Genomic DNA, 25,142 nt, shown 5'->3' on the forward strand with positions numbered 1-25,142 from the left:
TATGCACGGACAGGTGCTGCTTCAGTACCTCACCTGTGTTCAAAGCAGTGAATGTTCAACATGTAACCTAGACTACAGGATCACCTAGCCCAAATACAGTAGGGTGAGAAAGTCCAAAAACAGCTACAACAGAGATGCTCACTACAAAAAGCAATCAAAAACTTCTACCAATTCATAAATGTGTATTTTAATTTTTTTTGCACAGGGTAAACTTAAAAAACAAACTGATGCAGAGATGAAGACTTGGTATTTTAAACAGGTTCCATTTTTGATGTGTTTATTTGATAAAAAAGTAAAAAGACAGTATGCTTTGCTTATTTTTTGGTTGACTGCTTGCATACACTTTCACAGCATGGTGTGTGTCTTTAATAAAGTGTACAACAAACACCACTGGGGAAAAGCAGAACTGTACCGCTTGACAGTGGATAGCTCTTTGTCTTCATTTAATGTCTGCAATAGAGGGCTCACTGTGTTAGCTGCCCAGGGCTTGTCCAACAAAAAGACTGTGAGAGAGGCAGGTTTATGCTACAACACTTTGGAGTTAAAACTTTGCAATACAGAGAGGATGTGGAGAGGTCTTCTTAAATGAGGCCCGTACATTTCCCTAAATATCTGCCAGGACCATAATTTGAGCATCATTTCCCTGACCTCCATTCAACTCCCAGGTTGTATGAGTAACAGGGACGGAGTGTCAACCAGGGCCAGGAGTCCAGGACTGGCCCTAGTTATTTAGCACTCCATTGTCTCCAGGAACACCTGCCTGCTGAGAGTGGAAATAATCATGCCAGCCCCTCCCTCACAATCCACCCCCAGCAGTCATCACTTCCTAATGATTTTTAGTCAATAGCCAAGTAATCTAGCATTGGACCGATGACCCAGGGGTTAAAGGGTGATTGTCAAATCGCTAATCTACTGAAGTCCTGCCCGTCCCCGATAATGTTAATAAATAGGTCATTGCTTGTCTCAATTTACTCAGACTGATACCTCATGTGTATGCACCAATGTGGAAGGTCCAGAAAAATGGATACAAATTATAAATTCTTTTGCCATTTTCTCTAGAAAATCACTTATTATTTATTCATTTTTTTATGCAGCTCAGCAGTAAACGTAACAAAATAATGTGTACTGTTAACCACACATACGCAAAATGATTTTTTTTGGTAAAATACCCACCACTGAAGTATACCCGCCAAAAGTAACTGGGTGGCTGCTCGATGTCATGTGGCCTTTTGTTTTCCAAGAAATTGGCTCCCTTTGTTTTGTTTAGCTTTTTTCCTCTCTCCTCCAAATAGATTCCATATTTGCAGCCTACCAGCTGAGATTCTACTCTGAGAGAGGAAAGCCTAATGATCCAAACCACTCAGACTATTAATATTTTAGAGAAACATGTTTTGGGAAATGAAAAAGAAAAAAAAAAAAAACTTTGAAAAGTGCGCCCCGGAGCAAAGGCTTTGATGGGGATAGCATCTCCACTGTGCGGATGGGCTTGTGGAAATGGACTTTTCTCCTTATCGCTGTCTCTCAGTGCCACGTGTATACACAGCCAGACTGGAGCAAAATTAAAATGATTATGATCACAAGTTACTATTTACTACTACTCCTCTCCCTTTTTTCTTTTCTTGCTTAGAGGTAAACTGTAAAAACAAATGTGCTTCCCCCCCAGCGCTGGGAGCAACAGAATTTCTTGAGGAAAACAAGAATGTCTATCTTATCTGCTGGTTTCAGCTGTCACCATTAATTTAATAAACAGCACAGAAGCATGCAGAGAAATGAAACATTTTTAATCTTTGCAGGTATAGGGAGAGAGAGGGAGGGAGAGAGAGAGAGAGAGAGAGAGAGAGAGAGAGAGAGAGAGAGAGAGATCAATTAAAGACTGGGATTCCATTTTTGGGCCTGCCATTAGCTATAGAAATGCAAGGTGCTGCAGTATTTACCTTGTTCCATATGTTGCAATCAACGTGACACAAACACTATACAAACATGAATACGGAAGTGCTTGCAGCAATTACCCAAAAATAATTGACCTTTCTTAATGGTCCTTCTATTCCTTCTGAGGTGTTAAGTGAGATGCCACCAACCGACAGCTATAGACGAGTCTAGCCTAACTGACTGACCACTTCTTCTGGTCCTTGGACTTTAAACCAGACAAATTCAGAGCAAACAAAGGGAAAGGGTTCCTGTTCTCCAGGGGACACATGTAACATAATGCTACAACTGTGAGATATAGGTGCGCAAAGTATCAAAATCCACTGTGACAAATCTGCCACTTTTTCAAATAATCACTATGGGAGCACCTACTATCAATACACTACCTTAGTCTGTCCATCTCTTATCAAAATGAAAACATTACATCACAGCTGTAAAGGGTTACTCCACACTAAATACACTCACAGTTAGGAAAGCCAGCTCAGTATACAAAATACCATGTACACAGTACAGGAAATGACATCACACCTACATGGCCCCCCGGGGGCCCAGCAAGGACTATCTACCTGGGCCGCCTGTTTGAGTAGCCCTAAAACCCTTTGAGGATTTCAGTGGCACAACACAGATCTGCAGAACATCAGCTGTCACTTAACCCACGCAGCACCAAAAGGGCAGAAGAGCATCTAATCAGCTGGTCTCCTGTTTCACTGACTGGGCCTGAGGACTGGGCAACCAGCGAAACAAAAGACCTAAACAGGAACACTGCTCCACATCCTCTGGGAGGCCAACTTAAGGCCTCTTCAGAGCGTCTGGAGAGGAGACGAGCCACTTTGCTTTCCTGACTTAATTCCTGAGGACATGGATATCACCAGGCCCACATGAGCTTATTATGGAAATGTTAAGTGCAATTACAGACTCAGGGAAGACCTGCTTGTTCTGATGTGCCTTTATTTTTAGATGATATTTTTCATCTGGAGCTGCTTTTCCCCTTTCATTCACTAGCAGTAATGCTGCTGACAAAACATGACAAAATACAAAATGCATCACAGCCAATAAGAGTGATATCCTTCATGTAAAAAAAAAGAAAGAAAGAAAACATGCAGAGAATATGCAGCAACAGTGCTGGTCTACAGATAACGATATAAAATCTTCAAAGATGAGAGTCATCACTGTTCTCCTCAGGGCAGAAAACAGTATGTTGTGTTAGACTCTTAAATGATTTATGCCAGTGTGAGCTTTTAAATAATGCAGAAGATGGGGAACAATTAAAGCAAGAGACAGAATTTTGAATAACTCTGAGACATCCAACAAATATCATAAAGCAATGCTGTTTTTTTCCAAGTTTGTTTTTTTTTTTCCTCAGATGAAATGTGTCTTTATGTGTGTAGTTTATTAATGTCTGAACATTATATTTACAAACAACAGCAGAACCATAAAAAGAATTTTGCAATTTAATACATCTTTGAAAGGATGGCAAATGAATCCTCCAAAATGTTCTGGACAAATGCTGCTGACACTTTGTCTCACAGAAATATTAAATTCTCATGAATTATTGTGGAGGCCAGTGATTTTCAATGGCTGCAATTACACACGGTGGGTACCGATAAAGCTTATCATTGTCGCAAATTAGCGTTTTGTTCAAAAATGAGTTTGCACTGCATCCTCAAAATACACGTGGGTGCACTAAACCAAATGACCAAATTATCAATTATATACATATTAGAGAGTGGAAGCGGATGGAGTGGTGGGAGCCCCTCGGTTATTTATTGCAGCGATGTTAAATGTTAAATGTAGGCCTGAGTCCAGGCAACACCAGGGGGCTGCAACTCTGTTAAACGTTGCTCAGGCTGTGCAACATTTATACAGCACCACAGTCCTTTAAAACCAGGCCCAAACTAGGCTTTTACATATTCCTCTGCGTTCCTCTGAAATTACATGCAATGCGATTAGGGCTTGAACCTGAAGCATATGTTTCCTGTTTAGACGTATTTACTCCATGAAAGAACAAAAAAAAAAAAAACCACAAGGCTGGGCTGTTAGTAAAATACAGACAGGGGACCCAGACTCCTGAGAATGTTAACTTTGACTTAAGGGTCACGTTCCAACGCGTTACTGCAGTAATTACTATTGATGTAAGGATGACTGTATTCATTCTCTGGCTAATATGTGGGTCACAGAGCTCCTTTGTGTGTTTTCTCTTTCCATGCTCACAGCCATTACAAAAGCTAGAGCTGTGCTGGCCTGACACAATGCTGTACAATAGGTTAATGCAGTACATTATCAGAAAACATTATAAGTTATATTTCTCTTTTGTTGTTCTAGGGAAAAAAAAAATGTTATTTGTGGCAGAAGAAGCTTATAAACTGAACTATACATCATTAAACATTATTATTACCTCACTAATCTAAAGAACTACCCAAAAAAAAAAAACATTCTACAGGCAAGACAAGCAGTGTGCTCAAAAAGATGTGGAGGAAGGAAAGAGTAGGGAAGTAAATTTTGGAGGAAAATTCAGCTTGGTAAAATTTGCAAAAGCCAAAAAAAAAGAAGCAAAATGTGCCCTTTTAGGGCTCTGTAAAATTTACATTTACATTTACATTTATTCATTTAGCAGACGCTTTTATCCAAAGCGACGTACATAGGTTACAGTTCTTTACAATGTTATCCATTTATACAGCTGGATATTTACTGAATTACTAAAATGAGCACTGAACACGTACACGTATGTCAATACGTGACGTATATCAATTTTCAACCTGCTCTATAAACCGTTATTCTTGGCGGCTGCTCAGAAAACACACCTTACGCACTCTTACCCATTTGTACAACAGGAATTCTATCACAAACAATCAGCCTCGAGTACCTTATGCAAAGGTACTGTACAACGGCAATGTCCGTGCCAAAATTCAAACACGCAATCCTCGGCTCCTGAGAGCAACATGTCGTGCATTTCTCTGTCCTATTGACCGCTGCTAAGGTGCATCTCTGGCAGAGTGCTCAGTTTACTAGTCCTTCAAACAGCCAGGGTTCACTTCTCAAACCTCGCTCCTTCAGATGCTGATGCCTTTTAAACTTCTCAGATCGGGACAAGTATCAAGTGGGTGTTGTTAGGGAGCCCTCCCGGCCATATGTATCCACCACAGATATTGCATTTCTCGACTAGTTGATGGTTCTGTTCGATCTCCATAAAACCATCCTATCTAATATGACATCCTGAATGGATGTACACACAGGGCATATCTATTGCTACATTCTAAAGTAACCATAGCATCTATTGTAGATTTTTAAAAATTACATATGAGGTTGAATCAAGGCACAATCCAGTCCAACATGGCTACATGGATTCCACAGATATCGGCCGTTGCTTTAAAAGCTTAGAACTATTCCAGCAACATTTCAAGCCTGCAGCGTATATGTGACAGTCTCCAATATAACTGCTAACTGAGATTCCAAGTGTATTGATTTCGCACGGTAACAGTGGTGAATTCCAGACATATGTTATAAGCCTACTGGTACATTGCTTTTCTCAGAAAAAACACAAGATTACCCCTTTGAAATGACTTATTGCAACTTTGTGATGATTTTAGAATTTTGCCCACCTCATGAACTGCAAGGTAATGTATCGTGCAGACAGATTTTTTTTTTTCTTTTTTCAAAAGGACACTTAGAATGTATCACAAATATGCACAGCCTAAAGCAGACCAAGTCTGCACTGGTTCTACAAGACTTCATATTTCCTGATCTTTGCACTAGAGAAGGGAGGCAGGCACTGGGGATGCAAACATATATTGAAAAAGGTGCTCTTCTGAAAATGTCGAAAACTAAAGCCTTCAGGAGAGAACCCCTCAGTGCGGTACTCACATGTGGACGTGGGGTGGCTGAAAGCGGCTCTGGTTGATGTTGTAGTGAGTGAAGGCCTGGGTAGGGTTGGAGCTGTACTCATCCACACTGATGGTCACCTTGCCCTGGGGTGGAATTCCATGAGCCATCCTTCCGCCTCTTGGACATGAGCAGTTCAGCAGGATCCAGGGCCGAGTCGTGCGGCGCGCATCCTTCAGAAGCTCCCCCCTCAGAACTGAAACTGACCGGCACCAAACCAGCCTGTGACGTGCACCTGCGCAAACAGAGACAGAGAAGAGATCACCTTTGATGAAAGTATGCATGTGGGTGAGGGCTTTGAGAGTGTAGCTGGGGTTCTATGGGAATCTGCTTTCATAAAAAAAAAAGATGGGAGTGCCCCGACTTACTTTTATTATTACTGATATTGTGTGGCCCCTTAATTACTTACATCATTAAGAGCATTTGTTTTTTCATATGAATTTAAATGATAAAGAGTGGAGTAATGATATCTAAAGCCACACTATAAGTCTTCACGGATATGTGTCCCAAATACATTGCTAGGAAAAAAAAAAACTAGTGGCTAAATATTCTAAATGTCACAAGGAAAGGCAGCTAAATGAAAACAACAATAATGGACAGGGGTTTTCGTCCCAATCTGCAATATCATATTTTTAAAGGGTAGTCATTTGCAACATTAAAAAAAAAATTACAGTATTCCCTGTACACTCCATCACTCATATGAATGATTCTTAGAATTAATAATAGTAAAGAAAGACCCATCTTCATTTGAAACCCATCTTCTTTTGAAAAATAAATAACACCACCATGGCTAAATTACAATAAGACGAGCAACTATTTATCATTATGCACGCGGCTGTGTATTCCCATGTAAAAACATGCTGACCACTAACAACGCTACAACTGCCCCGTGAAATTCAGCAAGCATCTTTTATAAAATCCAACAGGGAAAACAGACGCATGAAACTTCGCACCTTGGAACAAAGTATACTCAGTTTCAGTCTCATTATCAGATTATTTGAGTAACCTAAGAAATAAAATGGCTTGCGTGTTTCAAATAATCACCTTCAAGACTAGTGTTAGATTTACTCTGAAAGTATAACGGTAGATAACTTGACAGTAGAAGCAGCATTGGAATTAACTTGTCACCCCCCCCCCCCCTCCCCCCCAAAAAAAAAAAAAAAAAACGCAAAAACACAAATCCTTTACTACTACTGCAACCTTTGAGAAGCACCGCCACACACGGGTATATTTTTTATAAAGACAACGATATTTTTAAAAGACATCAATATATCTGGACAGAACGCCGGTTTTTCATAAGAAAATTAGATTCGCCAAATTACAAGATCGTAATGTGCGTAATATGCACTACCTACTTATACAGTTTGCTTTTCTCAAAATTAAATTGAGTTCATCTGTACGAGTTTGTGAGAAAACGCAGCACTTGTTAAACGCAAACGATATTTAACAGCATGCTCTGCAGCAAAAACGCAACACCTCTTACACTTCAGGAACCGACCCTGTTCAATATGCAAGTTACCGGCGATGTTTGCTTTTTCATGCCGTCCCGAAGCTCCCTCTCCCGGGCTTCTGCTCTGCTTCGTTTGCCGCTGGCGTTCGTTCCCCCTTTGCTATCTCCTCTGATTGATTATAGCCAGTAGCCAATGGGTTTGACATCGCACCCTCTCCTGGCTTTTATACAAGATTTCCTGTCCAACGTCATTCATGTTCAATCTTTCAAAGACCACTGCTACAAAGCCCTCTTTAATTTAAAAGCAAAACAATGCAGATGTTTCTGAAGGTTCAATTGAGGATATGGCAATACTGTAATTCAGTGTATGAACTCTTTACATTAACAAATTATACAGCACGAGGTTACACTGTGTTCTTGTGCATATGCGCTAACGTTAGCTAAACGTTAGCTACTTGAGCATGAAAAAATACTTAACTACGATCGACCAAACGGTCTACCAATAACATTAAATTCTAGCTTTGTCAGTTTTATCCAAATCCCTCCCTCTGTATTAAAACAAGTTAGGCCTCAAAGATAATGTCACATCGTTTATAAAGCCACTAACTACGGATGCACTTAAATCTAAACCAGTCACATTTCAATCTAAACTACCACTCTTGAACTTTGACCAGCGTCCTTTGAAGGGCTCCATTTATGAAAATAAAACTGAGCATTAGCTAACCAATATAATCTTATCTAGCTAGCTAGCAACGTTAGCATACTGTGAACTCAGTACTGGAGCCAGTCAGCAATACCGACAACCTAGCTACAACTAAAACCTTCCCTTTGCATTAAATGCACGATTTGCCTTCAAATCTTACGTTTCGCGTTACATAAGGAACTCTTCCTGTTGCTTGATTTAGCATTGCGATAAAATCGAAGGAGCAAGTTTTTAGAAAGTGTTCTGCAAGAAATGCACTCTTTCAGCCAAAATGACTTTTCCAGAGAAGGGGGGAAAAGAGATCAAATTGAACCCCTGACACCGCACGTTACAAGATCACCGCGCCGCCTTCCACCAAACATTACTCTTCTTAATCAAGCGCAATACGAGTACATGATCCTAAACCATACATTTTGTTGTTAAATAATACTGAGAACACCCGCATATGCGGTGAGCAGCTGAACTAACCTCCTGATCTTCTGCTTGTAAATGACAAGACACCTCTAACCCACGGCTTTGTGTCTTATTTTTCCCTGCTATTTTCTAGCAAATCGGGAGGTGAATACCTTTCCGCTTGCCGAGATGTGTCCAGGGGTTGCCCTCTACGGTGTTAGAGACGCCGATCCATAGAGAATGAATGCAGAATTGGGAGGCTGTAAAGGTTGAAGTTGGAGCAGGCAGGGCAGAACCTTCGACCCTGAGGGACCTCCGGCTGGCTCTTGTGGAAATGAGACAGACAGAAACCGAGAGCGAGAGAGAGCGCGCAGCCTCGATCTGGGAGAGAGGGAGCCTGTGAGTGCAGTGTAGTGAGAAGGGACTGCCACTGGGGTCAGAGAGCATAGCACGAGCACACACAGACTCACAAGGGGAGGGCAGACGCACACACTCCATTTAGTATGCGCAGAAACTGCCAGGGTAGGTTGTCGCTTTCACGTTGAAATTTTCTTTTGTTTATTCTTCTGGTACATATTTGAAAACTATTAAAGGTCGCTTCATAACATAAATGAAAGCAAGGCGCTTGCATCACTAAAGCCAACCAGATTGCAGTTACATTTTAGTGCAACACTAAAACACCAATGGAACAATGGAACACTGCAAACAACCAGCAGTTTAAGTCTCTCTCTCCCTCTCTCTCACACACAAACACACACACACACACACATACATACACAAACACACACACACACACACACACACACATATATATATATATATATATATATATATATATATGTATACACACACACACACATATATATATATATATATATATATATATATATATATGTGTGTGTGTGTGTGTGTGTGTTTGTGTATGTATGTGTGTGTGTATATAGTATATATAGTATATATGTGTGTTAGTATATATATATACACACATAACTTTTAGTATATAGTATATATAGTATATATGTGTGTTAGTATATATATATACACACATAACTTTTAGAAGGGAATTTTAGAGGTAATGTTTCTATTGGTGTGGGAAGAAGGAAGGGTGAAGGGTGTACAAGGGGCTGAGGTGTCAGAAAAGCTGCTGTTCAGGAGTCCCTGGAGTGGACCAGTCTCGGGGCAGGTCAGGGTGTAATGGATGCAGACCTCCGCATACAATGTAAGTGTTTCTGCTTCAGCACTGGGAAGAGGGGCCTTTAACAGTCAAAATTGTGCTACATTCAAAATATAGAGAGGGGCTAGTGCCCCTGGGTGTGTAGTGCCTGCCGAAGATGGGAGATGGGTATCCGCATGCACAGCAGTGGCTGCTCCTTGGGTGGCATAGTAGTGTTGCACAGAAGAAAGTGAGAGGACTTGCAGGTGTGCAGAGATGCTCTGTGCATGTGGCTCTGTGGCGGAGAGTGCAAATGCAGATTTCGGCAGAACAGCATGTACTGTGCATGTGCCCATCAGAGTGGAAACTGCAGGGCTACATGGCTGCAAGCAACACTGGTTTTAATCCACCATAACAGCCCTGTCGGCTGGGGTTGTAATGCTGCACCTCATATTGTTGAATGTGATTGAACTTACTGCATTTAAGATTATTAAAAGCATAAATGTGAGAGGAAGTCCAGAAATGAAACCTTCGGTTATCCAGAGAGGACTGAGGTTGAAGACAGACAGATTACCAATTTATGGTTATACAAGAGCTCCGTCTATAACCCGTGACTGTTGGTCGGGGGGGTGGGGGGTGTTATTATTTTTTTAAGGAATCCGAATGAACAGATAAACAAATCACTTCAAAACCCTAAGCCCTCACATTTCTAATACTACCATGCAAATTTGATTTTCAGAAGCGCACAGCGCATCTTGTACTATTTCATGCGACCCACGATGCATTTACATCCTTGGCAATTGCCAGGCAAGGTGGATTTTCTAATTTTACTGACATGCTTCAATTTCCCAGAACCCTCATTGCAGTTCCCTGCTGTAACAGCTCAGAGAGTAATTTCCATTTGACTTTCTCTTATCTCCAGAAATACATTTCCATCTACTAGCCTCTGGGTGCTAATGTGGGGCCGAGTTTAAATTTCATTCAGAGAACCTACATTTAAACATTTGACCACCATTTGTTCCTCTGGTTACATAAAAAACGTTATTAGAAATAAAGGGTCCAAATGTCAAATGAGAAATGGTTTTCACCATGAATTTTTTATTCAGTTTCCATCTGGATCACATTTACACAATAGAAAATGTAAATGTTATTCAGGGTGTTAATATAAACCATATATTTTATAACCCAATATAAAAAAATCTTAAAATGACTTTGCAAATATGAAAAGAATAAAATACATATTAAGCACAAGAGCATAATGGAATTCAGTCCTGAACAGCCTCTATTCAGGGAGTGTGTGATTTTCACTGAGGCCGACCACAGTACTGCAATGAGCACCTCACCCCATAAAAAGTAATGTTAAGGTTTGTGTTCATCACATCTTCTTTTGTCATCTATCTTAACAAATTGAAAGGCTAAGAAAGAAAAGAAAGAAACTCTATTTTCAATATTAATATCACATCCATAAATAGATTTGTTTAGATGTCACAGCGGTATAGTGGGCTTGCATCTTAATGTTCTGAATGTGGCACAATAAACAGAAGCATTGCTGTGGTACATGCGTTGTTGTAGAGGTATTTATAATATAATTTCACATCTAGATGTAACGGATGCACTTATTTCCTTTGTTTCTAATAACTAATAAATAGATTAGTCAAAAATAAAGAGTTTTTTTCCTGCACTGCAGATTAAATACAGGGATACACAGAGGCTAGATTTCATAAATACTTAACTTCTCTGTTAATTACAGACTCAAACAATGAGTTCAAACTTATTGACATCATCTTAGTAATTTGTAATATGTAATTTGTAGGGATAGTGCAAAGATCCCCTTCAGTCCAGACCATGTTTCAGAAAGCAGCACTGTGGAACAGTGCTTTAAAGATGGCCAACCCCCTCAGAATGCATTTAATTAAATGTATTTAATATGAAATGTCTTGCAGGTGTCCTGTCTTTGCAAATTTAACTCCACAAAATTATAATCCTACAAAAGCACTTCAACTGTTCTTTCAAATACCTCCTCCATTATTTTAACACACCATAACTACAAATATTAATACGTTTTTTTTTAATAAAAAGCCATATTTATTACAACATATTTCATTCATAATCGTGCATTATGGTTTTATAGAATGCAAAGTGTTACATTGGCCCTATTATATAAGGCCAAATCCTGTCCATATGGGACTGTTTAAATCTCTGCCCTGTACAAACTGCAGTTCACAATCAGTCGCATACGAGAGTTCGTGGAGAATTCTCCAGGGGTAAGGTGTTCCAGGAAAAGAGGGATATTATATTTTTGGCAGAGATGAGCAGCTCATACACACAGACAGTACAGAAGGACTCCCACTCTTTATGAGATAACATAGAACCCTCCCCTCCTTCTGTAGCTAATGCTCTGGCTCCCAGCTGTTGGTGGTAGACATTAATTCTTGGCCCCTTTGGCCTGGGTAAAGGGATTTTCTCCTGAACAGGGGTAATTTGGAGAGGGCCCAAGCTTTATAAACACAGACAAACCATTGGTGTGAAAGTGCCCACACCTCTGGAGATAATGTAATATTCAATCTTTCACATAAATGTAAGCCTGGAGCTTAGACTGGCTAGGTAACTCTCTTGAGGTTATGGAAACTCTGTGTTTGTCTTACTTTCCTGTTATTGAGAATGAGAAACAGAACTAGCATATCACATTTCTCTGTACATACAGCATGAACTCTAAGGGTACAATATTAAAGAGACTTGTGTGGATGGGGGGTGGGGGCTTGAGAATACACTGGGGACACAAAACAGTCAACTGACATGTACAAGGACTTCCACTTTACTGTATGTTCTTTTGTAAGGCTAATGGATGAATAATAACTAACAGTGATTACAAAACAAGATACATTAGAATTTGCTCATAAGGATATCAGATTTTTTGTAATAAGAGCTTTTTCAGCCATATAACATAATTTAACATGCAAGCTTTATTCATTTAATTCCATTTGAATGTTGTCTAGTTTGAAAGGCAAAAGAACAATAATTGCTGTAGATTATGAGGAAAGCTTTTCAGGCACTGGTTTTGAAGTCACGGCAATGCAAACCTCATCAGAGAGATAAATGAACAGGAGAGGGGGTGGTAATGTTAAAGAGGTCAGTGGGCAGAGGGGAATGATGATATAAATGCATCTGCGCTGTGCGTTCATGAGGCAGAGTGGTCAGGGAGCAGGGAATTCAGAAAGAGAGAAAGAAAACAGTGGAATAAGAAAGAGATACAACAATTACTCATGGTGAAGTGTGGCCTGCTTGACTAAAAAAGAGAGAGGGCAAAAGGGAGAGTGAGGGAGCGGGTTGGAATATATCTAGAGGATGGCCTGGATATGGCTTTTATTGCTTTCTCTCCTGCTGTGAGAGTTGATAGTGTTTCCGTGCTGGAGAGTAGGGGGACAGGCGATGGCATACACAGTGATGATACCTACCTAATGTGGAGATGAAGCAGCAGCTGATGGGGTGAAAACACCGTGGATGTGTGGTCTGGAATCCAAGCATGCTGGTTCTGATGTGCTCCACTCATCATCCGCTGTGAATTTCCAGCACACTCACATCCCCCATTGTGATTTTGACTTGAATTTCAATTTCAGATTCCAGTTTCATTGCCACTACCCCAGATTTACCATAGCTGTGGACAAAGTGACTTTAACAGTGCAGACACAGGGTTCACACTAAGACAGAAGCTGAGGTCAGATGAGTACTTGAGGCCAGTATAGCACTGAGAAAAATGCAATTCCTCAAATTCGCAGAGAAAAAAAGTATTTATGTTGCACTAGATTGTTTTTATTGTTCTGTTGGCAAGTAAGAAATTTGAATAGAAGATTGAAACAAATTAAATATACTATACAGTTTATGCTTCTGGGCAAAAATATATTTTTAAACAACTGCAAAGTTTGTCCACTATCAAATGGGAAGAATCACTTCCATATCTATGGCAACCATTCTGCTATGCACCAAACATTTCAAATGAAATGGAATATTAATTCTGCATCAGACCTACATCTTGCCAGCACAGTGCAAACAATGACTGCACATTGCAAATGCCATTCTGACTCTACAAATTATTTGTGCAATGGCTTGTGTGGTCTCAGTTTCTGTATCAAAATGACAACATTTATTCAAGCCTTTTGATAAGCCAACCAAACAAACAAACTTCACTTCTCAATGGGTAGATTTTACTGTGTCTACATGTCATTCCCCATTTCCATTATTTAAATATAGATAGCCCCTGTGTTGCAATTGGTGCAGAGAACAGATCCTGTTTTCCCAAAGGCTAGAAGTAGATGGACTCTTCATTATGCTAAACACAAAACAATACTGCAAACCCGGCTGGTGTTTTATATCCTGTCAGTGGGCATTCACAGCACACCACAGAATATCAATGATTTACAGTCTTTTGGCAAACCAGTCAAAGCAGAAATGAAAGATGTATGTGGCCGGTCAGACGCTATCTTTCTAATTTTGGATCTGGAAGTTGTTTTTAGCCCCGGCGCTTCACTGGGTTCTGACAAATCAGATTGGCAGTCCTGCCCCCAGAAGGAGATTGCACAAATTTATGCAAAGCCTGTAAATGATTTATACTGCGGTGAACAACAAAGGGCTTTTTATTGCTCCACGGGCAAGGGGGAGCATGGACAACATTAACAGAGAGAGAGAGAGAGAGAGAGAAAGAGAAAGAGAAGGGAGGATTTTCTCTTTCAAAGCCCTTTCACACAGGGGGGTAATGCTAGTGATCACACACTGGCCTTGCGGTTGCACATGGATGTTTCTGCTGTGGAGTGTGTAACGCTATGGTCACAAGGAGAAGGAAGCCCAAAATGGTATGCGTTCAACTGTGAACAAAAAACTGTGAGCTATAATCAGTAAAAAAAGAATCTGTACTAAAAATTATACAATTTCATCAGGATCCAAAGAATGCCAGGAAAGGAAAATTTGGGTTATTCGTTCCAAGATACATGCCAGTTTTGATTTTATTTACTGGTTGGTGTACTTAATTTCAACAATATACAGATCCCAACAATGGAAGGATGTATGGAGTAGCCATATCAATGGCACACTGCTTAGAGGAGAAAGAGAACTGGGAAAAGCAAGGTCAAAATGATTATGAGTAAATACTTGTATTGTTATTAGGGTGCCTGGCATTCATAAACACATGATCTCATAGGAAGCCTGATTCTAATGGGCCACCAATGCAAAATGGCTCTTACAATAGTCAGGGACAAGCCAGGAGACACCAATACTGGGGTGTTCCCAGGCCAAAGGAAATCAATAAGACATGGCAAATAAAGGCAACATCCTTCTGAAGTACACTTTTTTGAAAATGATTTTGTAAGAGAATCTGTGATTATGCGTTTATAATGACGCACAGTCACAATGAGCATGAGATGCTCTGAGTGCCTTAACTGATGTTGTTCACGCAGTGTTCTGTGGCAAGCATTTATTGATTTGTTTACTTGTGGATGATGTCCTGGTTACTTTAGTACTTAAACCAGAAGGAAATCTCTTTGTGGAGGTCTCCAAGTCACACTGCAACTTGAGGTTTATGCACTATTCTTTGAGAAGAAAGGAATATGCCACATGAAAAATGGAGGTATTATTTTCAACCAGTTTCTTTACAGCCCTGCTCCTATATTAATATGTGGTGGAGCTGAGTGCCTTTGAGATGCATGCCAAAGTCAATCACATGTTAGTGTTCATGCAGGGCCCAAAGGACACAGTGCTGCTACAGCCTCACAGGTCTCAGCACAGGAGAGGGAAAAGGTGGACAGACGAATGGAGTGCTGGGTCAGGGTGGGGGTGGAGTTAGATTGGGGGGAGTTAATGGCTTCTGTAGGAGATGGTGACAGCACCTGAGTGGCAGCTGCAGATTTCCACCCACCTGTCACTCTGGAACATTGTCTTTGATGGTGAGGGTGACATGCCGAGGGGTTCTTTGTCTCTAAACATTGCCATCACTGCCTCTAATGAGTGGCTGCATCGGCAGGGCAGTATGGGGGAATCTTCTTACTGTTATTCAAAGAGACACGGAAAGGAATCCATCAATGCATTTACATGCCATAAGACTGCAGCTTCATGATCTGAATGCCTGTAGTCCTTAAATCTGATTTTCTGCTTTACCAGGATATGTTTCACCTTCTCCCATGGGATGCATCTGTTGAGTTTTCAAAGACTCAAACAGGAGCTTCACATCTCATGTTGATTTTATTCAGAGAAATGACACATCAGAGTAAAGACAAGGAAATAAGCACTAAAAACTAAAGGTGTTTACATGGAAATATGAAGATCTGATTAAAACCGCCATTATCTGTGTTCACTGTGTTCCCCTGCATGTGAATGTTAAGTATGATGGACAGCAATAAGTTCTAATTCAGTTTTTGAAGGAAGCTCTTGACCAAAGTAGATCTGTATCTAAAATGCATCCTAATGTGTTCAATTTAAGGCTGTCAAGCACAGAAACAAAGATTTTTAGAAGGCAGCAGTCATTTACTGTAAAATCAAAATGAATGACCTACTTAAACTGTACTTCATGGCTCAATCAAGAAGGAAAGAGAAGGAAACAAACAGCCAAAATTCAGTGCTTCTCCAACTGTCGTACTTATTGCTTATGTATATACTACAACAGATTTATTTACACCATTCCTTACTTTCAGAGTGATTTACCAGAGTGGTCCTCCACTGTGTTGAAAGGTCTTAAGTGTCCATAGCATGTCTAACTGTTTGTGAATTTATTTGCCAGTTCACCCTCCCCATTCAGGGGCATTGTCACAATAAACAATGCTGTCACTGACACCTCAGCTCGCCTACTGGGTGCTCCACAGTCACCGAAATTGCCCCACAAAACATCACAAGGAACACCTGCAGTAGATGTTGTGTTCTCACATCTGTGCAGAATCCATCATTCTCAGGATGGAGGGTGGAAAGGCCATCTAGTGACAGAAGGTCATTATTTGATGATTTCATTCAAATGGATAATGGGCATTTTTCAATGGTTCATGATAAAGAAAAAACTCATGATGAAGATGTTAAACTGTACTTTCCACGTTTCTGTCAGGACTGCGGTGTCTCAGCCAGTTGTTTTGTTTTCCCTGTCCATGTGCTTTTGTTTTTCCCTGTGTTCCAGCCCTGCCCTGCTCTCTGCCCTGTCGCCGCCCACCTGATTGCCTGTCTTCACCTGCATCCCGTCTTCTCATCAGCCTTGCCCTATTTAAGTCCTGCTTGTGTCTAGAGTTCTGTGCATCTCACACAGCTGGAGTATTCCACTATTATTTTAACCTTGCTCCAGCCCAATTCTGCAGATTACATTGCATCTGGCAACCCCTGGGGGTTGCCGAGATATGTTCATCCATGGGAAGGACCTGGCATATTTAACTCAGGAAGATGATGGTCTGTTATCTTCTGGGTTTCATCCCTAAACTGGGGAAGGGTTGCCAGATAAGGCAAATGGTCTCAGTACACAATGAAGAACAGGGGATTTGGTGTTCCTGAGGCTTCTGGAGCGCATCAGCTGTAAGATCCCTTTCTGTATTCCTATCCGTCTGTCTTAAGGGCTTCACAGACTGCAACTATGGAACAAAGCTGATTTGCCAGGCAACAGAATCAATCGTTTTGGTCGTCTGATTACCATCAGCTGAAGTGAGCATTGAAAATGTGGTTTGAAAATGTCTGCTTTTTTCAATACAGAAAAGGAAACCACTTTAGCTTCTACCCTAGCTTTTCACTAGACAGACATGCTACATATCAACACATTTCCTCCTAATTAAGGGGCACCTTGAGAGTTTTAAGATTGCATGTTCATATAATTAAGTGTGCAAGTGTGAGCTAAAATAAAATCAAGATTTTTGTTTGAGCTCAGAGTACACCATTAACCTCTATATAATTATAGCAAACAAATTTCAAATATCAAATATTAAATTTAATGCCCATTCTCAAATTTCACTGTCCACAGATAAGTTTGTATATCACTATATTCCTTCATGTCAACAGAAAAGGAAGCTGTTGGGAAGTTTTTGTAGAGAATTCACACAGTAGCCAGTTGGGATCCCTTTCAGTGTCTAAAAGAACATGCCGCAGCTGCATTATCAAGGATCAATATCTTAGGATTTCAAATTGCATGAATTTAAGACTGAATAAACGGGCACCCTTGTTTTGAGTATCACCACATGGAGCACCACATTACATAGATTTTAAGACAGCAGATAAGACATAGAACTGTAGCTGGCCAATTAGAATCCCCCTTCGGAGGACTTCTGGTTGGGGGAGGAAGAGTAACGATGTTCCTTTGGAACACTTTGATTTTTGTAATGGAAAAGTTTTTTGAAGTTGAGTGTCATGCAATCATAATGACTGAAAATATGTGAAAAGTGAATAGGTTTCTACGAATGTCTCAGTAATAATACATTTTAAAAGGAAGTACAAAACTTTCTTGCAATTTGCTCCTTAAAACATACTTTGAAGTCTTGGATTCCATTTTTTGCTCTCTTTTATGTATCAGGTCAGAAGATGTTCAGAGATGTAGCATGGAGCCAAAGATCCAGTTAAATTCACAAAAGGAAATTACTTGTCTTAATGCTTCCTACAAGCAGTAATTTATTAGAACTTTTCATTTAAGCTGCAGGGTTAAGTACGCGCACTGGCAAGCCTTTCAAAAAATTGGAGTGAATTTGATGCTTTTTGACGGCTTACCTGGATAGCATGAAGTGCATGTTTGCCCTCTGGCTTTTGAGAAGCCTGCTGTACTCTTTCCTTCATTCTCTCTTAAGACAATTCTGTGCTTGTTCTCAGGCCACAGTAGAGCAAGAAAGGCACGTAATTTGGTAAGCCAGGATATTATTCTGTGGTAGGTAATACTGTTCAGGCTGCAGCATCTTTTCTATCGCCTGTGGCAAAGGTTGCTCGAGTGCAGGAAACTGGGGTGATAAATTATTTCAACACAGTCTGACCTCACTAGGGTCGGGGTCCGTAATGGCAAGGAGGACATGATAGGTTCAAGTGGCAGACTTTACCTCCCTGTGCCCCTGAAACAGCCTCGGCCAATAGTACGCTCGTTAAGCCTGATCGGTTCAATACCCGGCCGGCTTGGAGTTCCAGGGTGTGGCCTCCACCCGATGACCTCATGGCTGTATGACTCACCCTTAAAACAGCAGCTCGTGCCTTGGAGCAGGACGCCAGCTTGGCTCGTCCCCGTGTTCCAAATCAAACCAAGATTAGTGCTGGCTGTTTTTTTTTTTCTTTCCAATTTGTAACTCTTCTTCTGTGATCCTGCAAAAAGGAAATGGGAAAAGGATATGGGTCTGTGAGAATGCAACTATGACATGCCTACTTCTGTTTACAATTTGAAATGCAGGAACTGCTAGGCTAATGTAATTAGCATTACAATTCACTTATCACACAGTCACATGTTGGCATTAGTTAAGGAAAGTCTCCTTCTAAACAAACATCTCGAGAAGATCATTCTTTCTTATTTTTATTCTTTTTTCTTTACAGACCTCAGAAAGCACTGATGTTGTTTGGTACTATTCAGAAGCATAGATAGCAGGCCCACAATAATTTGTAGTAGCTGTTTCAGTTTCAATGTCTTTCCTCTTAATGCTGGAAATGTGATTATGAAAATGATTGGTTCTGAAGCCGGTGGTCTCACTTGGATGGGATGAGTGGAATGTCATTGGAGTGTGACAGCAGTATGATCGGTCAGGGATTAAAGGAATCACATCGCCGCACCACAGATCCCAGCCACACAAGAGGAACTGATGAGATATTGATACTATTCCATTTGATTAGCATTGTGCTGTAAATGAGGCTAGATGCACTAGAGAGTACTTTGTGATAAATCCACATCTTGAAGTCAATTCATATCAGGGAAGGGACAAGCAGAGCTCTGTAGGCTATATGCACTCTGTGATAAAACCACATCTCTCCATCATCACGATTCTTCGATCAGCATTGTGGATTTTGTATATCTGTAGAATGCTGTCACAAATAAAAGAGGAAAATGGCAAAACAACATATTGCATGCAAGAGACTGTCAGATTCCACACTCAAGAATACATTCAAGAGAAATCAAAGTAAAGACCTGCAGCTAGACATGGTGAGAGTTTCATCTGGCCAAGCTCTCACCAAAGAGACAATAAAAACATTAGACTGTGACACTGCACACCCACTCATGCACAGAGATTAGGATTCACTAAAAGCTAATCTTTTTGTCCAGGCTTCCATATCTTCAGTTTTCTCTAACAGTCAACATGCTATAGTCCTCTTCCTTTATGTGAGAAGCTTGGGGACCTGAATGGGAAATGGCCCAAGTCTGCTTGAATAAGGTCCGCAATGTTACTTGCCATGGGTTGCATTTCCTGTGCATCGGGCCAGCAGGAAAAGCCATGTTGTGCATCCCCTGCACATCTGACCCACAGGAAATGCGTTGGGTGCCTGGCTGGACGAGGCATGGGCGACGTGTGGTGCGCAGCTGTGCTGGCTGCAGATCCCGCTGTTCAAAGGGCACTCCTTCTGCCAGCTGAGGGGAGGGAACTGAGGGAGCAACCTGCAGGCTTCTGTCTGAATGCCAGGGAGCCCACAATAACACTTGCGCACCCACCTGCATGGTCATGCAGAATTAGAGAGAGAGAGGGAGAGAGAATTCACTTGAGCTGAGATATGACTGTGACTTTTCAACACTGAGCCTATGCCAGATAGTGTCCTGCCCCGCCCCAATGGTAATTGCTCTGAAAGTGCAGTGTGTCATAATGAGATTTGTACAGAAAGAAAGGGAGAGAAACAGAACAACAAGTACACTGGAACTGTGGCTCCCAGACAATGCCAGCTCCCTGTGGCTGGGGGCATTAGCTTTATTTGGGGTCCCATTAAGCTGCTCATTTTGATAATCCTTTGGTGTACAGGATAAAAAAGCACATTCTTAATGGCCTATTTACAGAAAACCAATCTATTCTGTGCTTCCACATGCTGTGGTACAAACATTTTCCCAGGCCTCTGCAGCTACTGTTGCTGCAGTGTCCTTGTTTAGTGCTCCTTCAGTCACAAAACAATTGCCGTTAACTAAGCCACGTGAGCCAGGGCAGATCGGCAAAATCCAATTCCCCTCTTTAAGATATTTTATTTGATATCTAGGCAGGTTTCCTGGAATGTGCCCTCAGTATATCTTCAATGTAAGAGAGAGGTGATCCATCACGGCAGGGCTAAAATGTCATGCTCTTTCTCTCCCTGTTTCTGTCTCCTCCCCCTCCCTTCTCCACTCTCCTCTTTTCTGACTCTATCTTTCTCCATTGTCAGAGGATTCACTGACACGACTGACAGCTCTGACACCACCAATCGCCCGCCGCTCAGCAAGGTCACTGATCAGGCCTGACTGTTGATTGGCTGCTGCACCCCAACCTGTTATTAGTGTCTGGTTTGATCAGATGCAGGGACTGGTCTCCAATCAAACTGAGAAAAGGTCCTGTGGAAGGTAATTAAATCCTGTCAGAGGCAATTATCAGCTGTGGGGCCGGGACTCGGCCTCTGAATGCAGATGATGGGTGGCCCTGCCTGCCTGCTGGGGGCTGAGGGAGACGGGCAGTGGGTTTCGGCAGGCACTTTGTTCAGGCCCAGGGGTAGGAGGTGGGGCCCTTTTATAACAGCACTTCAAACACACCCTGGTTAAACACACACAAATCCACACATTCATATTCATAACTACGCTTTGACGCAATCCCTGCTGATGTTATCGTAGATGCTCCGTGGGGCATGCATAAATATTCAAGACCTGCAAGCAAGAGGAAATAAGCTTTTTTTGTTTGCTGGCCTGTAACTACGGGAGAAGGCGTCAATCACAGCAGGGGATTGCACAGGTGATCCCAAATAATTCTTGTGCGTCTCTATCAAAATGTCCAGGTTTCCTTTCACTGTGGTGGCCCCTGAGCCCCATGGTCATATCTCACCTTCCCATGAGCCTCTGCTGTTGATACCTTGGCACAGAAGGACGGAAGACACTGTGAGCAGGACCCAAGGGATTCCAATGGGAGGACACAGAAGGACAGATCCCAGTCCCAACACTATATCCCGGAATATATATGATACCTGCCATGTGGGTGGGTATTCTTATATGTGTAATTCACAGTCTAGTTGCTGGGAGGGGCTTATTTGTCCTCTGCAACACATGATACCCACCCCTCCTTAGCCCGGAGATGCACCCCCATAACAGATGCTCTTGCCAGGGATGGAGGGCTCCAGTTCCATGGTAACTAGGCTCCTTGACGCCATATGCCGTTTACACATCCCCTCAGAACTCCAGCTCTGTGCCATTTTCCACATTTGAAGATGTCGCCAGCAAGCAATCACAATGCTCTTTTCTGCTCAGTGGGTAATACTGCATACATTTACTGCTGATGGTATATGCGGCTGCCTCAGCTGAGGCAAAGCGGCGATGTCTTTTCAAAAGACCTCCATGTGGTCTTACCATCTGCAGCGTCAGGAGGCACAGGGTGCCCACACCATGAACACAGGAGCCGATTTCCATCCTTACAGCATCGCTCTCTGTCGCCTCCCTCAATTGCCTGTGATCAGGCTATAAAAAGCCAACGTAGACCTTCTGAATGTTGCAGTTCTTGGCAATGCAAACTGATCTCCTCGTCCATGTGTTTTTGCACAATGGCCATTTGATTGTTATGGTACATCCCTCAGAGTGCTACAGAGGCTGAATTTACCCCGAAACCACTGGGTATATGGGGATGTCTGTCTATGGCACAGACAATGATATTCTACAGTCTCATTATTTCAGATGCACAGCCTGATATGAAAAAAAGTCATTACATTGCTTTAATCATTACAGTTACCCCCATGTCTAAATAAAAACATGTCAGTGGCACAATTGATGAAGGTATAACTTTTTAGGATAATCAGTGTGAAAAACATCAAAAATAGTGATAAAAACTTTAGAGTACACAATGTAAAAAACATACTTGTTCAGTATATTAAAAGATTTAAACATCTGGAAGAAGGGAATCTCATTTTTAAAACAAGCTATTGTAGAAGCCTCTGTCTGGACCAGCCAACCTGCTGGTGACCTCAGAAATAATAATTAAATGAATACATCCATAAACTGGAGCATAGGGGCAGGGGGATTAATCAATAATCATCTGTTTGAAAGAATGTGATTCTGCTCATTTTGGCAGTGGTTGCCAGTGGGTGCAGCTAACCCTTTTTGGGAGATGCCAAAAGAAGCAACTTCTCTGCAGTGGCACTGGCTAAAATAAACCGCACAGGCTTTTTTGTTACATATATCTCATCTCCACCACAAATCTGCTCTCCTCTCCTCTTTCAGCAGCTGAGGAGAGGCCAAAATTTTCAGGATTACTGTAATGTGCAATAAACTGTCTGTCTACTTTGGTCTCATTCATTTTTAAAGGAATAAGCTCAGCAGTGTTAGGTTTACATTGATTTGGCTAAATGTTAGGTGTACACTGCCTGATTATAACAATGCAGTTGTGTGGAGCATCTTTTCTCTTAAAGAGGTAATGTTGTCTATTTATGTTTGGGTGCAACACACCTTGAATCTCCAGTTTTCAGGCCGAAGAAACATCACATTTGCTTTGGTTTTAAATTAATTACATTTGCTTCAAACCTGTATCTTACCAGAATGTTTGTGAACCTAAGTTTTAGTTGAAAGCTCTGTCTCCTTGATGAGTGTCAGTGTAATTTACCTCAGGGAGATTGTGTGGTGTGCAGGGTGGAACTAACTTGCAGAGCTATGATATCAGCAGATGCAACATGAGTCATTCAATGTGGATTGAATTGGTCAGAAGGAGAGAAGTCAGTTGTCTGGCATTGGGTACCACAAGAACACAGACCTTCATAAGCATCCCAGCTTTACCTTAAGCACACTGCCAGTCTGTCCAATGGCTACAGATTGCTTGTCAAGAGCCTTGTTACCCATTGGTTTAAAAATGAAAAGTAGAAACAGTAGACACAACAAAACCCAGAGTTTGCATGCTGCACATATTGTACACAAAATGACAGAACTAAGAATGACATTCTTTGTGTTTCTGTAAGGATCATGTTGATGAATTCTTTCTTTGCAAATTACCCACTAGTTAGTGAATGGTGAAATATGTCACATGTTTCTGCTGTGTGAGTTCCTTGGCCTTTGTGACCTGGCGGTTTTAACCTTTGACCTTCTCTAAAGGAGAAGTGTTTGTCACCTTTGACCCATTCAATAATTAAAGAAGCGTGCCCAGAAAATCATAGTGCCGTCACCAGCAAATACCTATGAGGTAAGAGCATGAAAATGACAGCAGAGTCTGAGACAGCAGATCCAAGTGAAAAGGTATTGACATGTTCATGCAACAGGAACCAAATGTTCAATCAATTTCAATATTGTTTCAGCATCAGGAAGTAGTGTCAATCATGGTGATACATGAAGCATCGAGATATTGTAGTGAATTGTTATTACTGAGTAATACTGATGTGCAAAAAATCTGTGAGAATTTAGTTGCCATATTTTTCCTACCCAGGATACCAATTTACTTCACCCATATTTACTTACGCCCATAGCTCTGTTTCCAGGCTTTCTTTGCAAAAGTTGCTCCTCATGGCAGAAGGACTCTGTAAGTCAAGAGGCATAGCCCCTTATTACCCTTTGTGTGTCTCAACCATTCAGCCAATCTGCATCCCAGCTGTGACATAGAATTGGTGGCTAACAGTTTACTATGGTGTGACAGAGCTCCAAATAAATGATGGAAAGAGGAGAACGACAGTAACTGAAAATAAAGTAAATGAAGGGAGAGCATCAGAAGACAAGGAAGAACAAGCAACAGCTTGTGGCTGATGGTGGTGGAGTCAGTGAGAGAAGAGGCCCAAGAGGCGGGTGGTGAGGTGCCAAGCAGATTGGATACCACACCAAATTATACAAAAAAAAAAAAAAAAACAGTGACTGATGAAAGTGTGTGGCAGGGTCCATGGGACTGTGGGCGTGGTGGTTTTCAAACCATCCTCATTCTCTTTGGAGTGGCATACGGCACTTTTGATGGAAGAGTTTGCGCGTCAGGACCTGCTCACGTCTGTGAATGTGAAGGGTGGCAGCCGTGTGCCGTGTCTGGGCTCTCTTTATACACAGCCAATGAGCAAACAACAGTGACTGTGTTGTGGTTTGGGGTTCCCTTTCATTATATGTTGATTGTAGACCTGCACAAACAGGGTGGCGACAGTGTGTGACTTCTTTATCTTCTGCTGCCCTTTTCAGTTAGGGCATGGTGTCCAAACTGCACTCTTACAAGTCAAACATTTTCTTTTCCTTGGAAGCACAATATTTAACAAACATGCACTGGACATGTGTATTGGACTCAGTGTGTATTCAAATCACCTTTTCCTTTTTCCTGTTTAAAGTTTAATTCATTGCATTCTTACCTGTTGTATTTTCCCCAAATCTAAGAAAATTCCAGTCATATTATCCAATACAACCAAGGCCCATTCTTTAAAAAATATTACAGTTTTGATCACACATTGAAATTAGACAGGTAAAGATTCATTTGGTCTTGCATCTAATATGGTGGTCATATCTTACCTCTTTACAGCAGAAACTGTAGATCTTCCATACTAACAGTCAAAGCAGACTCTTCATTAATATT

General features: G+C 41.3%; 1 protein-coding gene across 2 annotated transcripts in view; it reads right to left on the bottom strand.

The window, feature by feature from the left end:
• mpped2a (metallophosphoesterase domain containing 2a) overlaps window positions 1-8,747 on the bottom strand; it is a 42,798-nt gene extending 34,051 nt beyond the window's left edge. The window contains exons 1-2 of one of the 2 annotated variants that reach the window (XM_036535175.1): window positions 8,525-8,747; window positions 5,788-6,040 (exon numbers count right to left, since the gene is read on the bottom strand). In XM_036535175.1, coding sequence (XP_036391068.1) covers window positions 5,788-5,915 — 128 coding nt within the window. In that variant the 5' untranslated portion in view covers window positions 5,916-6,040; window positions 8,525-8,747. Of the gene's footprint in view, window positions 1-5,787; window positions 6,041-7,324; window positions 7,357-8,524 lie in introns of those variants that run through there. The other variant, XM_036535176.1, reaches the window with a different exon arrangement.
• Window positions 8,748-25,142: the final 16,395 nt, after the last annotated feature.

Source organism: Megalops cyprinoides, chromosome 8, assembly GCF_013368585.1.
Source record: "Megalops cyprinoides isolate fMegCyp1 chromosome 8, fMegCyp1.pri, whole genome shotgun sequence".
Classification (NCBI taxonomy): Eukaryota; Metazoa; Chordata; class Actinopteri; order Elopiformes; family Megalopidae; genus Megalops; species Megalops cyprinoides.